The sequence below is a fragment of the Malania oleifera genome, chromosome 12 (genome assembly GCF_029873635.1).
Source record: "Malania oleifera isolate guangnan ecotype guangnan chromosome 12, ASM2987363v1, whole genome shotgun sequence".
Classification (NCBI taxonomy): Eukaryota; Viridiplantae; Streptophyta; class Magnoliopsida; order Santalales; family Ximeniaceae; genus Malania; species Malania oleifera.
In genome coordinates this window covers 63,080,821-63,097,549 of record NC_080428.1, presented here as the reverse complement: position 1 = coordinate 63,097,549, position 16,729 = coordinate 63,080,821, and the positions used below count along the sequence as shown (strand labels likewise).

Here is a 16,729-nt window from a genome sequence, read left to right as displayed (position 1 = left end):
TTAAATTGGCCGAAAGGTCAGGGCTCAAGCTAAGTGCTTCTGTGATTGGGAGCTCGGCCTTCCCTTTTGCTTGTATTGCTTTCCAAAGTATATCGCTTTGCAATTGTGTCTGGGAACTTGACCTCTTTTGTTCCTGGTATGCCCGGTATATCTATACATATCCATTTTTATCTATATAATTATAATTTTCAGATCAAAAACCAAAAAAAAAAAAAAGATCAAAAGATAAAAAATTTCAATCAATAATAATTTAGCTTAATTTTTTTTAAAATATCAAAAATCTCATAATTTAGTATTGAAAGTTTGGAGTCTCCTCATGCCTTGACGCTAGAGCAAAAATATTGACGGATATTCCAAAACCCTATGAATTTGATAAATATAGTATAGGGAGCTATTTATTTTCCCCTTATGTTGATTGGGTTAAACAAAAATCAAACAATGAGCACATTTTTTAATTCAAAAATCTCTGTTTAAGCTTTAAAACAATTAATTAATTAATTAATTAAAAATTTTCTGTTAATTTTTGACTTGTGGCTTGTGGTGTTGGATTGATGCAAATAAAAGTTGCCACACAGCCCTTCCCCCATACATTGTCCTTCTAGCTGGCAGGCCACCCAAACTTCCCTGCCTTCATGGATTCATTGGCTCCTAGCCGTTGCAAACGCACCCGCAATACACCTTTCTTCAATTATTCAAACCATCTTTCTAAAAAAAATATAAATTCAAACCGCAATAACAAAAGAACTAAAAAATCCCCAAAAAATAAAAATAAAAACCAACTTTTCTAGTTTTCTTTTCCAAATTTGGCTCTCCCTATCTATGGAAGTTTCAGAGACAGACGAAAAGGATGGGGGGTGGGGGGAACAGAATGAACCTTTGTTAATGAGTACTTGACGCATGACATTAATGCGCCCCACGTTCCCAATTTGAATTTTTGAATGTCCCACAATTATTCTCTTCCTATTGTGAGCCAGTTCCCTTATTAAACCTTGGGTTTCCTTAGCAAGCCTGAGGCAGAATCAGCGCAGGCATGGCCAACCCTCTGTTGTGACTCGTGATTCTCACCTTCCTACTCCTTGTCTGCGGCTCTGCAATAAATAGTGCATCACAGATGAGTTCGGGCGCGTGCTGCGGCTTCTCGCCGTTGCTGTTTTGTCACAGGCCCTGCGGACTCCAGGTATGGTATCAAATGGGTCTTTGAATTTGTTTTGTCACAGTCCCTGCGGACACCAGGTATGGTATCAAATGGGTCTTTGAATTTTTCTTCAAAACATGAGTCCACAATAGAATTTCTTGCAAAGCCGTGTTTGGATCATAAGTTTCATATTCTAATTTGAATTTGTGTGAATTTGAATGCAAATCAATGTGATTCTGTATTGATTAGATCCACACCAATCTAAATCAAAATTCCAAATTCCAAATTTTCAAACAGTATTGTAAATTTAAGTTAGCATTATGAAATTATCTAGCAAGTAATCTTGACGCAAGGATGGCAGGTGCAGGCAACCAAAAGTCCCAAAATGTCTAAGAGTCAAACAGGAGCGGAAGGCTTGATGGATGATGGTTCGCCCGGATCTACAGGCAACTTGATTTTAACGAATGAGCTAAGAAGGAAGATCCTGACCTTTAGAGACACCATGGACCTGCCTCCCTGTGATGGCTCTGCTTCAATTAATGAGGTATTCTTTGATCTGTACTTGGGAAATTCACAACCTGTTGTAGGAAGAATACCCTTTTTTTAAGTGTTGGTGCAGGTATTCTTTGATCTGCCCTTAGGAAATTCACAAGCTGTTGTAGGAAGAATACCCTCTTTTTTAAGTGTTGGTGCACTTCTAGGTTTTACCTCCTTCCCTATCTTCTTGCAGTTGGTGATTTCAACAATGGAGGGCCTCCATAAGCTATACCCTGAAGCCATAGCCCATATCCCAAGTTCAGAACTGAAGGGTCTATCGATGGAACAGGTTCAATGTTAAACTAATGAAACAAGAAATAGCTTTTTCCATAATTTCAAAGGCTCATAGGCTAATGGATATGACATGTTCAAACAGGGAATGGTCTACTTTTGCAATTCTTTGAAATCCCTTCAGAATTTATCAGCAAAGAATCAGGAGTGCTCAACACCCTGCAAGCCTAATGATCTCAGCAATATGCAGATCCCTTCTGGTCGCATTGGTAAGTTTTTTCTCCAGGATTTAGGTGGCAGCTTTCTCTTAATTGGAATGTTTGTGAATTAAGCTCATTGAATTTCTTTTTTTGTTCTTTGCAGTTGAAACAGTGTTGGAGGCACTTGATGACATGATTAATCTAGCTGGAGAGAGGTTTGATATGATGGATGTGGAAGATCAGAAGAGTGATTGTGATTCAGGGGATTCTTGTTCTAGCAACAGCTCCATCTGCAGCTCTCCAGTAACCCCAACATCTGTCCTCCCACAGCACACCAACTATTCTGCCAAGGAGGAAGTGTCTGCAAATATTTCTTATTCCCCAGCTCTTCTCTTGCCTCTAAGAGTCCAAGCAGTGGGGAAATTAAGTTCGTTTGATATGAAATGCCTCTCATTTCACAAATTCCCTCATAACTCAGCCAAATATTCAAGCCCTTTGATGCAGAAGAACACAGTTGATGAACCAAAACCAGAGATAGAAGCACAGAGCAATTATGAGGGAATCAAAGATTACAAAACTGGGGAAGAATCTTCTACAATTCCAGTGTCAAATTTGAGAGATGATCGAACTGGTGAAACCAGCAACCCAGTCCTACCGCCAGTGCCACCGAAGTTGTCATCAAATGTAGCAGCATCAACACCACCAGCCCCGCCATCATTGCCACCATCACCACCCACACTGCCACAAAATGCAGCACTGGCAAGACCACCACCAGCTCCACCGCTCCCACCTAAAACATCCGGAAGTGTAAACATACCACCACCTCCACCACCCATGTTACCTTCAAAAGGATCAGTGTCAGCCCCACCACCACCAACGCCACTAACAAAGGGAGGAATTCCACCACCACCTCCTCCACTTGGCGTGGCAAAATCTTTGCGAGCCAAGAAACAAACTACTAAATTGAAGAGATCAACCCAGATGGGTAATTTGTATCGGCTTCTGAAAGGAAAGGTGGAGGGATGTAACCAAATTGGTAAATCACCTAATGGGAGAAAGAACCAGATTGGGGGCTCTGCTGGTGGGAAACAGGGAATGGCGGATGCACTGGCTGAGATAGCCAGAAGGTCTGCTTCTCATATATCCATTTAGTGTATAAAGTTGACAAGTTATATAATGATATCAACACAAGACAGTGAAAATGGGGGAGAACAAACTAAAAAATTCCACTTTTTTCTAATTTCTTTTGCATGTCTCAGATCAGCATACTTCCAACAAATTCAAGAAGATGTTAAAAAATATTCAAACTCAATCATGGAGCTAAAAACTTCCATCAGTTCTTTCCAAACAAAGGATATGTCTGAGCTGCAAAAGTTCCACAAACATGTAGAATCACATCTCGAGAAGCTAACTGATGAAACTCAGGTCAATATTATTCAGCTTTATTTCCACTGTCCTGTTTTTGTTAACACAACTTTGCTGCTTGATTCTAACCTGAAATTCTTCGAAGTGCAGGTACTGGCAAGATTTGAAGATTTCCCCATAAAGAAGTTAGAGACTTTAAGGACGGCAGCAGCATTGTACACTCGATTAAATGAGACAATCTCTAACCTTGAGAACTGGAAGATAGAGGCTCCCCTGCCCCAGCTCCTCGACAAGGTTGAGCGTTACTTCAATAAGGTGAAACTTTAGAATGCACACCATTGGATACACATATCTTCATAGTTATATCTTAATTACACCCAAGTTTCACCACTAATCAAGGTCAATTATGAACAGATCAAAGGAGAAATGGATGCACTGGAACGAACAAAAGATGAAGAATCCAAAAAGTTTCAGAGCCACAACATCCATTTTGACTTCAATATTCTTGTAAGAATTAAGGAATCAATGGTGGATGTCTCTTCAAGCTGTATGGAGTTGGCACTTAAGGTATATAATTTAATTAAGAATTTGCTTTGAACTACTTAAAAGAATTCTTTTGGAGAAGTTCTGAATTCTATGTAAACAATTTTATTTTGGCTTTAATCCAGGAGGGTAGAGATGCAAAAGCAGCAAAAGCTGGGTCTAAAACTGAAGGACCAGCCAAGGGATCTGCTAAAATGCTCTGGAGGGCTTTTCAGTTAGCATTTCGAGTCTATACCTTCGCTGGTGGGCATGACGACCGTGCTGACAAGCTAACAAGAGAACTAGCCCATGAAATAGAGACTGGGTCCCAGCACCAGTGACTTCTCATATCAGAGAAAACAACTATAAATAATAGTATATGATATGCTTAATAATACTTGAGAAGTGAGGCATTAATCACCTGAAACATATTTTTTACTTGCCTGTGCAGTTTGTGAATATCAAGCGAAAGTGCTAAACTCTAGCTCTACAATCCATTTTATAATATATCTGTTAAGCAATCGATTTTGCACCTTCTTAGAAGAATTGTTTTCTGAAACAACATAGTTATTGATAAGTATTTCCAACTTGTGTGGGATAATATTGAATACTACACATACTATTAAATATCATGGCTTCCTCTGTGTACATTTCTGTGTGTTTACTACTTGTATGAAATAATGCTGCTCTATGCTGTTTTAATTTCCTACTCAAAGTTTCTAGCATGAACTTGTCATGAACTTAGTTAAAGTTTAAACAGCTTCCAAACTCATAGCTTTAGTTTTCTTCAAAAATTATTTTAATTAGAACTCCAAAGCATGAAGGATGCAAAAACTTTGACACTGATGTTTGGGAGCAGAGATTTCAGGCATTGGATTTGGATTTTGGTAGATTTGGACAAAATTCAATACAATTTTTAGTGCATCTTATCCGAATCCTCACAAATCCAAATCCATGACATCTTCCAAACATCAGGTCAGTGCTTAGATCTCAAATTACTAGAAACGAATTTAAATTAAACACATGGTTGCAATATCACCAAAGAGCAACAAAAAACACTGAGAAGCTCATCAGGGGAAAAAACACTCAGCAGAGAATAGGCTTCTAATAATTGGTAGGAAGAACATCGAAAGTCTGATTTCCAAAGCCCGGAGAGTGGCTAGAGATAGCGGTTCCAAATGAAATATAATTGTTGTAAAAAGGAAGATTCAAGAAGCAAGCTCAATCTTGGCTCCACCATTGGTGACTGCATCAACCCAATCTTGAGGGACCAAAGTCACCACCATGCTCATCATTTTCAACTCCCAGGTCCTGCAATAAATCTATTCTCCTAAACCTTTGGTGTGTCCTTATCTTCTTCTTATGTTATGCTTGTGTGGTACACTCACAAAGCTTCCAGCAAATTCAGTATTCCCCAGCCCACTTATGAGCTCATCTTCATTAATATACGCATAAACTTCACAAACACATCTCTCTCCAGTCTCCACCTCTATATCTTCTATTGTCAGTGCCTCCTCTTCTTCCCTTTCTTTTGTAGGCCTCAATCTTGATTCCATCAATGGTGACTACACCTGCCCCATCTTAAGCGACCCACTTCACCTCCATGCACTCAACATTTTCAACTCCCAAGTCTTTCCAACAAGTTAGCTATCCCCAACCTTAGGTGTGTCCTCATCTTCTTCTCACATTATGCTTCTGCGTATGCTCACAAAGCTTCCAGAAAATTCAGTATTCCTCAGCTCAATTACAAGCTCATCTTCATCATTAATACACACAAACTTCACAAGCACATCTCTTTCCACCTCTGTATCTTATACCACCAGTACTTCCTCTTCTTCACTTTCTTTCATAGACCTCAATCTCTTCAGCCCTTGAACAACAGCTCTCACCATTTTGTTGAGAGAATTTGGGAATTTGCTGATGCCAATGCTCTTATACTTGGATGTTTCATCAACCTTGGCTACTCTGGGGGCCTTGGCTCCTTTATTGGTACATGTTTTACGCCACATCGCCCTATTGTTGAGCCATAGAAAATCAACATCTTGATAAACCATCCAAGCTTTGTGTTGTCCAAATGGTGTATAACTTTCACACATACAAGTTGTGCATTCTGATCAAAGGAAACAAACCCAGCATCCAACCAATAAGGGTGCATGAAGTCCTTCTCTCTCCCTCCCCATAGATTTCATATTGTCCACATCCAATCAACATTAGAACGATGAGCAAAGAAGATCAAGTCTCGACCTGCAAGTAAACATTCTCATGTCCTCAAAATTGAGCCATTTCCGATTACTGCACCATACGTAGACAGGACCCATGGAGCATCTATGGAACCTGCTCTGGTGTTGGCTCATCTTCAGCACCAAAAACATCCCGAAATGCTGTTCTGCGGTCTCGCCATTGGACACAATTTGCAGATACATGATTGAGGGATTGCTGGACAATTGATTCTTAACACTCACTGTGAGATCAACACAGTTACAACCTAAATCCACTAGGGTCAGTGGTTGATGCTTGGCACCTCATACCTTGTTGTAGAGTGGTGCCCCAGGGTCAGTGACCATGGCAGGCATGGATAATCCCAATTCCAGGACCACAAAAAAGGTGGAATCATTCAATTAATTTTACCAGATTTTCTCATAGAAGATATAAACAGTGGAAGGGCAAAAAGAGCCTTGAGTTGAATTTGGATGTCAAGGCTTGCAAACCCAACTTGGAGATATGCACCATAATAATAGGTGCAGTGAACATTAGCTTGTTGCTTGAAGCTATGTAGGTCATCTTCCGAGAAACCTTTCATTAGTTCAATGGCTTGGCAAAACTTGCTGACGCAATCATTGACGAAATGAGCCACCAGCCTAACCCACATGGTGGAGAACAAAGGTGGTGGTTTGAAATAAATAACCTTTGTGATTGGCAGAGGAGAGCAATTGGCTGGTTCTGCGCCCAACACACAAGTTTGTGGTGTTGCACCTAGTTACATCTGGCATAGACAATGGAGCGCAAAAGCAAATGGATCAGTGTTGAGAGCAGTTGCACCATAAAGCCCTTCCAATTCAAGAAGCGTGTTCTCCTATCAAACTTCTCCAGTAGTTCTCCATTCTGGAGTTAATGGTTGGGTTACAGTCACCATCTTTAGCTTTACAGGATAATTTTTGCACAAAAATATAGTTGTGCTTTCCTAGTAGGGGAACTCATGACACCTACTGGAAGGAGGAGCATGTGTCCAAAGTTGTTGTGGTGGGGGTCATGGTGATTAGACAAGAAAGAGAGGCAATGACTTGGTTTGAGGTTGTAATATTGATCAAGGCAAAGAGGAGTGTCCATGGTTTCATAATGGATTGGATCATAAGAATGCTGTACATATGTGAGGCTTTTTTTCACTATTCCATTGCACTTGAGTAGAAAATTTTTGTTATCTATAATATAATTAATCCTTTTTTTCCCTTAAAATAAGCAGCTAATCACAATTATTCATCCCACTCAAATAATAAAATCATCAAAAAATAAACAGTTATACACAGCAATTTTCCTTGAGAAATGACTCTACATAATGCCATCAATGTGCACTAGCACTTCTCGGGTGTTGTGTGACCCATGTCTGCGTTGGACATTGGCACTCTTTGACTACTGTTCTGAATCCAACACATCCAATACTTCATAAGAGTGTTCATAATTTAAAATATATTTGTTGGAATCCAAGGCTACACAAGTTAAATTAGAAGAAGAGAAGATGAGTTAGTTAGTGTGGTTATAGTTAGATAAGTTAGTTAGCTTGTTAGTTAGCTTCTTGTTCTTGATTCTTGTATTGTATCAATACAGTCATGTACTCTGTATTTGTTAATATAGAAAATATTTTTCAGTCCATGTAAAACTTAACATGGTATCAGAGCAATACTTCCCTTCCGCATTTTTTTTCAGTTTCAAGAAAACCATGGGAGCTCTGTTTTTCTTTTCTTTAACAATCCTTCCATAGCCTTTGCATGAGCCATACCTGCGACCCCAAATTCTACTCAATACGAATATTCACAAAGGTCTGAAGCTGAACAGAGAAGCTGATGGTTTAGCATTTTTTTTTTTCTGCAAAATGAAAGACACTTCTCGGCATTGTTCTTGTATCGAATTGCAAGCCCCAAGTGAATATTGAATTGGCATTGTCTCTGGTCTTTACAAGGAAAGATTTTTGTTCTGCAAATTTTTTTTTTCTTACATTTTTTGGAGAAATTCCAGAAATGAATTCTGCTGAAAATTCTACCAGCTCTCATACTTCTCATCGCATGATCAACCCTTCGGATGATTCATCCAGTCCATATTACTTGCATCCAAGTGATAATCCTGGTGCATTACTCATTTCTGAGATCTTTAATGGTGATAATTATATCGCATGGAGTCGATCAATCACCATTGCCCTAACAGTCAAAAATAAGGCAGCATTTGTTGATGGTTCGATTCTTGCTCCTATAAATCAGTGCTCTCCATACTGCATGGCTGCGTGCAAATAATCTAGTTCTCTCATGGTTAATGAATTCCATTTCCAAGGAAATAAGGAATAGTCTTCTCTATGTTACATCTGCTGTTGATCTTTGGAACAAGCTGAAAACAAGATACTTACGAAGCGATGGTCCGAGAGTCTTCCACCTTGAAAAATCGCTAAGTTCCATTGCTCAGGCTCTTTATCAATTACTGAGTATTTTAATTCCTTCCAATTATTATAGGACGAGTTTGTTAACAACCGACCATTCCCTACATGTAGCTGTGGCAAAATGGCAACTTGTACTTGCAACCTGTTTGATTTTTTGCTCGTTAGACAGCAATCTGGTTATGTATTAAAGTTTTTGATTGGCCTGAATGATTCCTACGCTCCAATTCGAAGCCAATTGCTTATGGTTCACCATTACCAAGTATGGCCAAAGTATTTTCTTTACTACTTCAAGAGGAAAGTCAGAGACAACTAAATAATGTTGTCAGCAATGAAACTCATGCTTTGATTGCCAAACAAAACATTCAGCCATCTGTTCTTTCGAAATTTTCAAAAGATAAACAGAAGAGATTTTCTCTATACTGTACACATTGTGGATACAATGGACATACAATAGAAAAATGTTTTCATCTTCATGGTTATCCTCCTGGCTGAACTGGACCAAAAGGAAAAAGGAAACCACCTACTGCACATGCTGCCATGACAACTTCTGAGCTCTCTATTCAACAGAGTAATGAGGATCAAAAGTTTTCTTTTACTTCTGAGGAATTCAATAAATTGCTAGCACTTGCAAACTATACTTCATCTCCAATATCTACCCAAACATCTTCCCCAGCTGTCAACATTGTTACTTCTCAATTTTTTGGTAACCCTTTGAATCTTTGCTATTCTGTTTCTTCATCCCTACAGAATGTATACTCATGGATTCTGGATATAGGTGCAACAGACCACATGATATGTTCACCATTATTATATTCTTCTCCACCTACACCAATCAACACTTCCATAAATTTGCCAAATGGAAACTCTGTTCCAGCTTCACACATTGGCAGTATTTGTATTTCAAACATACTATCTTTACATGATGTGATATGTGTTCCCAGTTTTTCATTCAATCTGCTATCTGCTTCTTTCTTTAACTCCTACTACTTCTACGGGACCAATTAACAAAGAAGATGATTGGGATTGCATTTAAGAAACATGGACTGTACCACCTATCTCAAGTTCCTTCAAAGGCAGCTACTCACAACCAAGCCAAGTTTCATTCTTCATCTTTGGCTTCAGCCATTACCCAAAATCAATTAGATACTTGGCATTACAGACTTGGCCATGTTTCTAACTCAAGGTTACCTTATCTTAAACAGCTGGAGTCATCCATATCTTTCAATACCACACATGTTTGTGATGTATGTCATTTAGCAAAACAAAGAAAACTCTCATTTCCTGTATCTTGGTCCAGTTCAAATAACAAGTTTGATTTGATCCATTGTGATATATGGGGACCATTCAATATTGTTTCCTATTCTGGTTTCAAGTATTTTCTTACTATAGTTGATGATTATACACGTTATACTAGGGTATACATGCTCAAGATGAAATCTGAAATTCCTTCTATCCTTAAAAAATTTTGCACAATGGTAGTAACTCAGTTCAGTGTTCCTGTTAAAATAGTGAGATCAGATAATGGTCCTAAATTTCTTTTGACTCAATTCTATAATGACCATGGCATTATACATCAAAGAAGTTGTGTGGAAACTCCACAACAAAATGGAGTTGTGGAAAGAAAACACCAACATTTATTAAACATTGCCAGGGCCTTACTGTTTCAAGCAAATATGCCTTTAACTTTCTGGAGTGACTGTGTATTAACTGCAGCTCACATCATAAACAGAATTCCAACTCCTCTTCTTAACAACAAAACACCATTCAAAATGTTTTTTGATAAACCTCCTAATCTTTCCCACCTCAAACTATTTGGTTGTCTTTGTTTTGCATCAACATTCACAACTCATAGACATAAATTTGATCCAAGATCTACCAAATGTTTATTCTTGGGATATCCTTCTGACATAAAAGGTTACAAATTAATGGACCTTAATACCAATAAGGTTTTCATCTCGAGAAATGTAGTTTTTTCTGAAAATATTTTTCCTTTTAAGGCTTTTCCATCTAATCCTGAATCACATACCTTCTTATTCCCTCCAACAGCTTCTACATCAGATTTCTATTTTTGTTCTTCTGATATTTCTTCTAATCAAACTCCTCCATCATCTCCACATTTAACCATCAATCATCAAACATCTTTGAACAATGATCCCATCCCAAATATTGTTTCATCACAACTCAGAAAATCTTCAAGAATTACACGAAAGCCAAGCTACTTGCAGGATTTTTATTGTGGAACTGCTTCCCAGGTTCCACTTGCAACCCCCTCATCTGCTATTGCTGATTGTTTTCCTAATGAAGGTATTTTATATCCCATATCTGATTATCTTTCTGAAAAAGCAATTGCCTCCTTCTCATAAAGCTTTTCTAGTCTCCATTTCAGCCTCCACAGAACCCAAAACTTACAAATTGGCTGCTCAAATACTTGTTTGGCAAGCTGCAATGCAAAATGAATTAAATGCCTTAGAATTAAATAAGACTTGGGAACTTGTTACTCTTCCTAAAAATAAACAGACCATTGGTTGTAATTGGGTATTTCAAATTAAGTATAAGGCAGATGGAACCATTGAAAGGTACAAAGCTAGATTAGTAGCTAAAGGCTACACTCAGCAAGAAGGGTTAGATTTCTTTGACACTTTTTCTCCTGTAGCAAAAATAACTTCTATTCGGTTATTACTTGCTATAGCTGCTATTAAAAATTGGCGTCTTCACCAGTTGGATATTAACAATGCATTCTTACATGGTGACTTGCATGAAGAAGTTTATATAGACTTGCCTCCTGGTTTGGTTGTCAAAGGAGAAAATAAAGTTTGTAAACTTCTAAAGAGTTTATATGGTTTGAAACAAGCATCTAGGCAATGGTTTGCTACATTGTCCATAGCATTGCTTGCTTATGGCTTTACTCAAGGTACCTCTGATTGTTCTTTGTTTATCAAGAAGTCTAAATCATCTTTCATAGCTTTACTAGTCCATGTAGATGATATTCTTTTGGCCAATGACAGCTTAATTGAAATACAGTTGCTTAAATCTTTTCTCCATGACAAGTTTACAATTAAGGACTCGGGGGAACTCAAATACTTTCTCGGTTTGGAGATAGCCAGAACTAGAACTGGTATATCTGTTTTTCAAAGGAAATTTATTCTCGACATACTTGAACAAGCAGGAGTTCTTGGTGCCAAACTAGTAGCTTTTCCCATGGATTCAAATTTAAAACTCACTGCTTCAGATGCTGATTCGTATGAGGATCCTTCAGCTTATAGAAGATTGGTTGGGCAGTTGTTATATTTAACTTTAACTCGACCCGATCTTGCATTTTCAGTCCAGGTACTCAGTCAGTTTTTAGCCAAACCAGCAGTTAGTCATTTCAAAGCTGCCATTCGAGTTCTCAAATATTTAAAGGCAACTCCTGGTCAAGGGTTATTCTTCCCAGCTTCTTCAGAACTGCAGCTAAAGGCTTTCTCTGACAGCGATTGGGCAGGATGAATTGACACTTGAAGGAGTGTCACTGGTTTTGCTGTTTTCTTGGGTGATTCCCTAATTTCTTGGAAGAGTAAAAAGCAAGCTACTATCAGCAGGTCCTCGGCTGAAGCATAATACAGGGCCATTGCTTCAACAGCTTGTGAAATTCAATGGCTTCTGTATGCACTACATGATTTGCATATTATTCATCAGCAGCCAGCTTTGGTTTCTACCGATAGTAAATCAGCCTTGTCCATTGCTACTAGTTCAGTCCAACATGAGAGAACCAAGCACATAGAGATCGACTGCCATCTCATTCGAGAAAAACTCCAACAAAATATCATAAAACTGTTCCATGTTCCTTCACGATTGCAGTTAGCAGACATTTTTACAAAACCCCTCAGCTCACTTCCTTTTCATCCTAATCTTCGCAAGATGAACATTCACAATATACATGCTTATCTTGAGGGGGGAGTGTTGGAATATTGCCTCAAGGATTGAACAACTGGAACTGAAATCCAAGGCTACACAAGTTAAATTAGAAAAAGAGAAGATGAGTTAGTTAGTGTGGTTATAGTTAGATAAGTTAGTTAGCTTGTTAGTTAGCTTCTTGTTCTTGATTCTTGTATTGTATAAATACGGTCATGTACTCTGTATTTGTTAATATAGAAAATATTCTTTAGTCCATGTAAAACTTAACAATATTTTTATCATCAAACAATTCTTTGACACTTCTCAGACAATCTTTCAATATTTTTTAACTTGCTTTAAATATATATTGACACGCCGTAAAATGACTTTCTTTTATCTCATTCATAAAAATCCAAACTATAAAAGAACAACCACAATGTTGTTTTTTTTTTAAATTATAATATATTTGTCAACATTTACAATGAAATGTTGATCTTTTATAAAATAAAAAGGAAAGGAGAAAATGCATATGTATTCACACTATATTTTTCATTCATAATATATTAAAAATGGCATTATGGTTTTCAAACGGATCAATAAACCCTAATCTACAAGCATAGGATTTGGCAGTCCTAGGCAACAGCCCAAGATTTATGTTCAAAGTTTTTCATTAATGTCTTGAATAGATACTTTTCATATGAAAGCCTTATGAATTATGATTTTCAAACGGATCAATTAACCCTTACCTACAAGCATAGGATTTGGCATACATAGGCAACAGCCTAAGAATTATGTTCAAAGTTTTTCATTAATGTCTTGTATAGATACTTTTCATATGAAAGCCTTACGAATTATGGTTTTCAAACGGATGAATTAACCCTAAGCTACAAGCATAGGATTTGGCATATATAGGCAACAGCCCAAGATTTATGTTCAAAGTTTGTCATTAATGTCTTGTATAGATACTTCCTTACGAATTAAATAAACATTGTTGCGTAATATTAATAAATTTTGACTCAAGTATACTTAGGTACTATTCTAGTATTATGAACAAACACCAAATAAAATGCTGCAATAAAAACGCTAACAAGGACCGACACCGGCTTGTGACACGAATGCTACATCATAGGTGATTTTTAAAATAAATATACGAAAAGGTGAAGATAAGTCAGTAAATTAATTTTTAAGAGTAAAAAACATGGAATGAGGGTGTTAAAACGAACCTAATTGCTAGCTACTGCAGACAGCCAGCAAATACAAAGGGGAATAAATCCTTCTTTAGATTTCTTATGCCTCTGTGTCTCCCCTCCCCCGAAATTGCTCTGACCTCTATAATGGTGCTCTTGCTGTCTGCCTCGAAAACCTCACTCTCTTTTCAATTTTGGCTTTTGAATTTGTTTGCCACATCTGTTTTGTTGTTTCCCTTTGAAATTGCTTTTCTGAAATTAATGTTTCCGTTTGGCTCTCTGATGATGCTCTTCGAGGTCATCAACGAAGATGAATAGGACATAGCCACAAGGCCATTCCCCCCCACCCCCAACCCTGCTCCAGTTCTCCCTCATTCCTCCCCACTAATTGTTCATCAAACCACCATTCATGGCCATCTCAGTTCACAATTCTCTTTCTCTTCCGTGAAGAACGTGCGTCGACCCATGGCAGTGATGGCACCAAAATCTGAAAGTAGGCAGTCAATCAAAACCCTAAATCAAAACTGCATCCCATCGACACCACCAAAAATACCGATTTTTCCAAACTTCACCGCCGGAGTGACGATTAATAGAACTGATTTTCCGGAACACCTGCTCGGTGGGACAAAAACAAACCTCATTAACAAAACTCCCGACGAGCAACATCCAAGGCGGCAATTGATCTCAGTCGCCTCTGCTGGACAATTAATACAGTAATACTTCAACAGGGATAGAAACCTTGAGATTGAGAGGATCAATCAACAGTATGGACAATATACGCCACCGGAGAGAGAGACACCACGTCAAGAGAGTGCTTAGGTGAGCTGAGTGGCACCGCCAATGGCGGAAGCCGAGGGGCCGAGCTAGTTGGGCACTGCGCCCTGCAATCTGTGCGCGCCACTTGGCGTTACGACCAGGAAGCATATTCCACCTTTGTGTTGGTCTAAATTAATAAAAATGTTGTTATAAAGGATTTGCCCTTACCACTCAAGATTCTCCTAAAATCGAACAAACAGGAGAACTTATATTTCAAAATTTTCAATTTACTCAAATCTCATAAAACACCCATTTAATACTTCTTAGGCTCTAAATAATTATATTTGTTAAGAAAATTTCAAAATAACTCACTTACCCTTATTTTAAGATATTTTCTAAATTTCTCAAATCAAAATTCTGCTCTACCTGTATTGTAGAAAATCTTCCCAAGAGTCTCGTGATAACTTTCGATCGTCGAACCAGGCTAAATTTGGGCCAAATTCGAAGAGAGAATGCAGAGAGACCGTTTTTAGAAAGACAAACAAAAGAGAGAAGGATTTCTTCCGTCGAAATTCTAACTTTTGCCTATTTATAGGCAACTTGCCACGTGACTTCGTCGACGAGACATCAGGACTCATCGACGAACCCAAGAACACTGCTCGTGGATGAAATTAGGAGCTTGCCGATGAAATTCAGATATATGAGAACCTCTCTCGGTAACTCCTCATCGACAAGACATGCATACTCGGTGACGAGACTCAGAAGATTGCTCGTCGACGAGAAAATGAAGTTCGTCAACGAGCGCCTGCTTATTACCCTTTAAAATTTCTTTTCCCTTTCTTCTAAATAGTTAAAAAATTTTCGAGTCATTACATTAAAGATCACATCAACTGGCATTTTCCATGGAAGCAAAGATGAAAAAGAAGACTTATGTTTTTAATTTGTAATACATTTTATTTTATATTTGGTTTGTAATAATGCATAACATGCATGATGTGTATAATAAGTTCAACATGACCATAGATTGACCATAAGGAACCAAATGACCGTAGGGCAGACGCTAGATTTTTTGGGTTAACTCTCAAAGACCTTAAACTGACCATAGATCCCAATACATTGCATGAAAAAGCCTCCATATATCTTAGAAGTGATCATCATGACACTAGGGGTGATTTCAAAAGACAAATTGGACCAAAATTGAAAGTTTCATATGGTTGGTCAACTGAACCCAAATGTACCAAAGACCCTCGGTCGACCGAACCTCACCAGAGTCAATGGTTTGACCCTTTAGTCAACCGACCTCAAAACACGCAGCAACGCCCTAGTCGACCGAACTGACACGTAGGTTGATCCTAACGCCTTGGTCGACCAAACTGATAGTAGAAAAATGGGTTGGTCAACCAAACACCCACGTTCGGTCAACGGAACTCAATCTGGTAACTGAATCTCGGAGGTTCAAAAATCGCCTCAAGTCCGGTCGACCATCACCTCAGTTCAAAAATCCCCTGATCGACCAAACTGAGCAATTCGGTCTATCGAACCGTAAAAATGGTCAACCGAACCTTTTGGGTTGCTTAATTTTTATCAAAGTTAAACTATGTTGTTTTTAATTAAACTCAATTAATCTTTTTTCAAAATACCCAGCATGTCTCCAACGGCTATAATTTCTCCTAACTCTATATATACACAATTTTTTACTCTCTTTTATTATTATTTTGATAAATCTTACAAGAGAGCATTGTTTTTTAGCATTCATTTGGGCATTAATTTTTAAAAATCATTTAACTCGCTTTTCATTCTTCATTTGTAAAATCTATTTTGGAAGAGAGGTTTTATTTAGGGCATTTTTTTTTATTTAAAACATTTACTCTCAATATTCATACTTTGAATATCATTTCTTTTGAGAGTAAGCTTCTGGAATCTCCCATATATTTTATTGATAAATATTATTGGGAGAAAATCTATATTGTTTATTGCAATCGTGCTCACACACACACATATTATTTTTGTTAGTTCATTTGAAAACAAAACCCTAACTTCCATTGAACAAGTTTTTTGAAAATATTTTGGGAAGAGATATTTTGGGGTTGAATCTTTGAAATATTCACTGCAAACATTTTACTCAAAGATTTCGATAAGTTATTTTGAGAAAAATCACCATACTCACACTGAGCTTATTTTCATGTCATAAGTGAGTGCATTTTGAGTTGTAGTATTGTACACATCTGCTTGTATTAGGAGCATATTTGGTTGTACAAAATATTTCATTTGGTTATCTATT

General features: G+C 37.8%; 1 protein-coding gene and 1 long non-coding RNA gene across 2 annotated transcripts; one reads left to right on the top strand and one right to left on the bottom strand.

Moving 5' to 3' along the window:
- Window positions 1-688: 688 nt before the first annotated feature.
- On the bottom strand, window positions 689-14,631 carry LOC131145138 (uncharacterized). The gene is made up of 2 exons (XR_009133999.1): window positions 13,729-14,631; window positions 689-1,220 (listed from the first exon to the last, which is right to left on the bottom strand). It is a non-coding gene; the product is annotated as an uncharacterized LOC131145138 (long non-coding RNA).
- Window positions 1,040-4,619, top strand: LOC131145137 (uncharacterized protein At4g04980-like). The gene is made up of 9 exons (XM_058094232.1): window positions 1,040-1,177; window positions 1,497-1,679; window positions 1,866-1,961; window positions 2,049-2,172; window positions 2,267-3,230; window positions 3,363-3,528; window positions 3,619-3,783; window positions 3,883-4,035; window positions 4,137-4,619. Exons 1-9 carry the CDS (start codon window positions 1,112-1,114, stop codon window positions 4,329-4,331), a joined length of 2,112 nt encoding a protein of 703 aa, XP_057950215.1. The 5' UTR covers window positions 1,040-1,111; the 3' UTR covers window positions 4,332-4,619.
- Window positions 14,632-16,729: the final 2,098 nt, after the last annotated feature.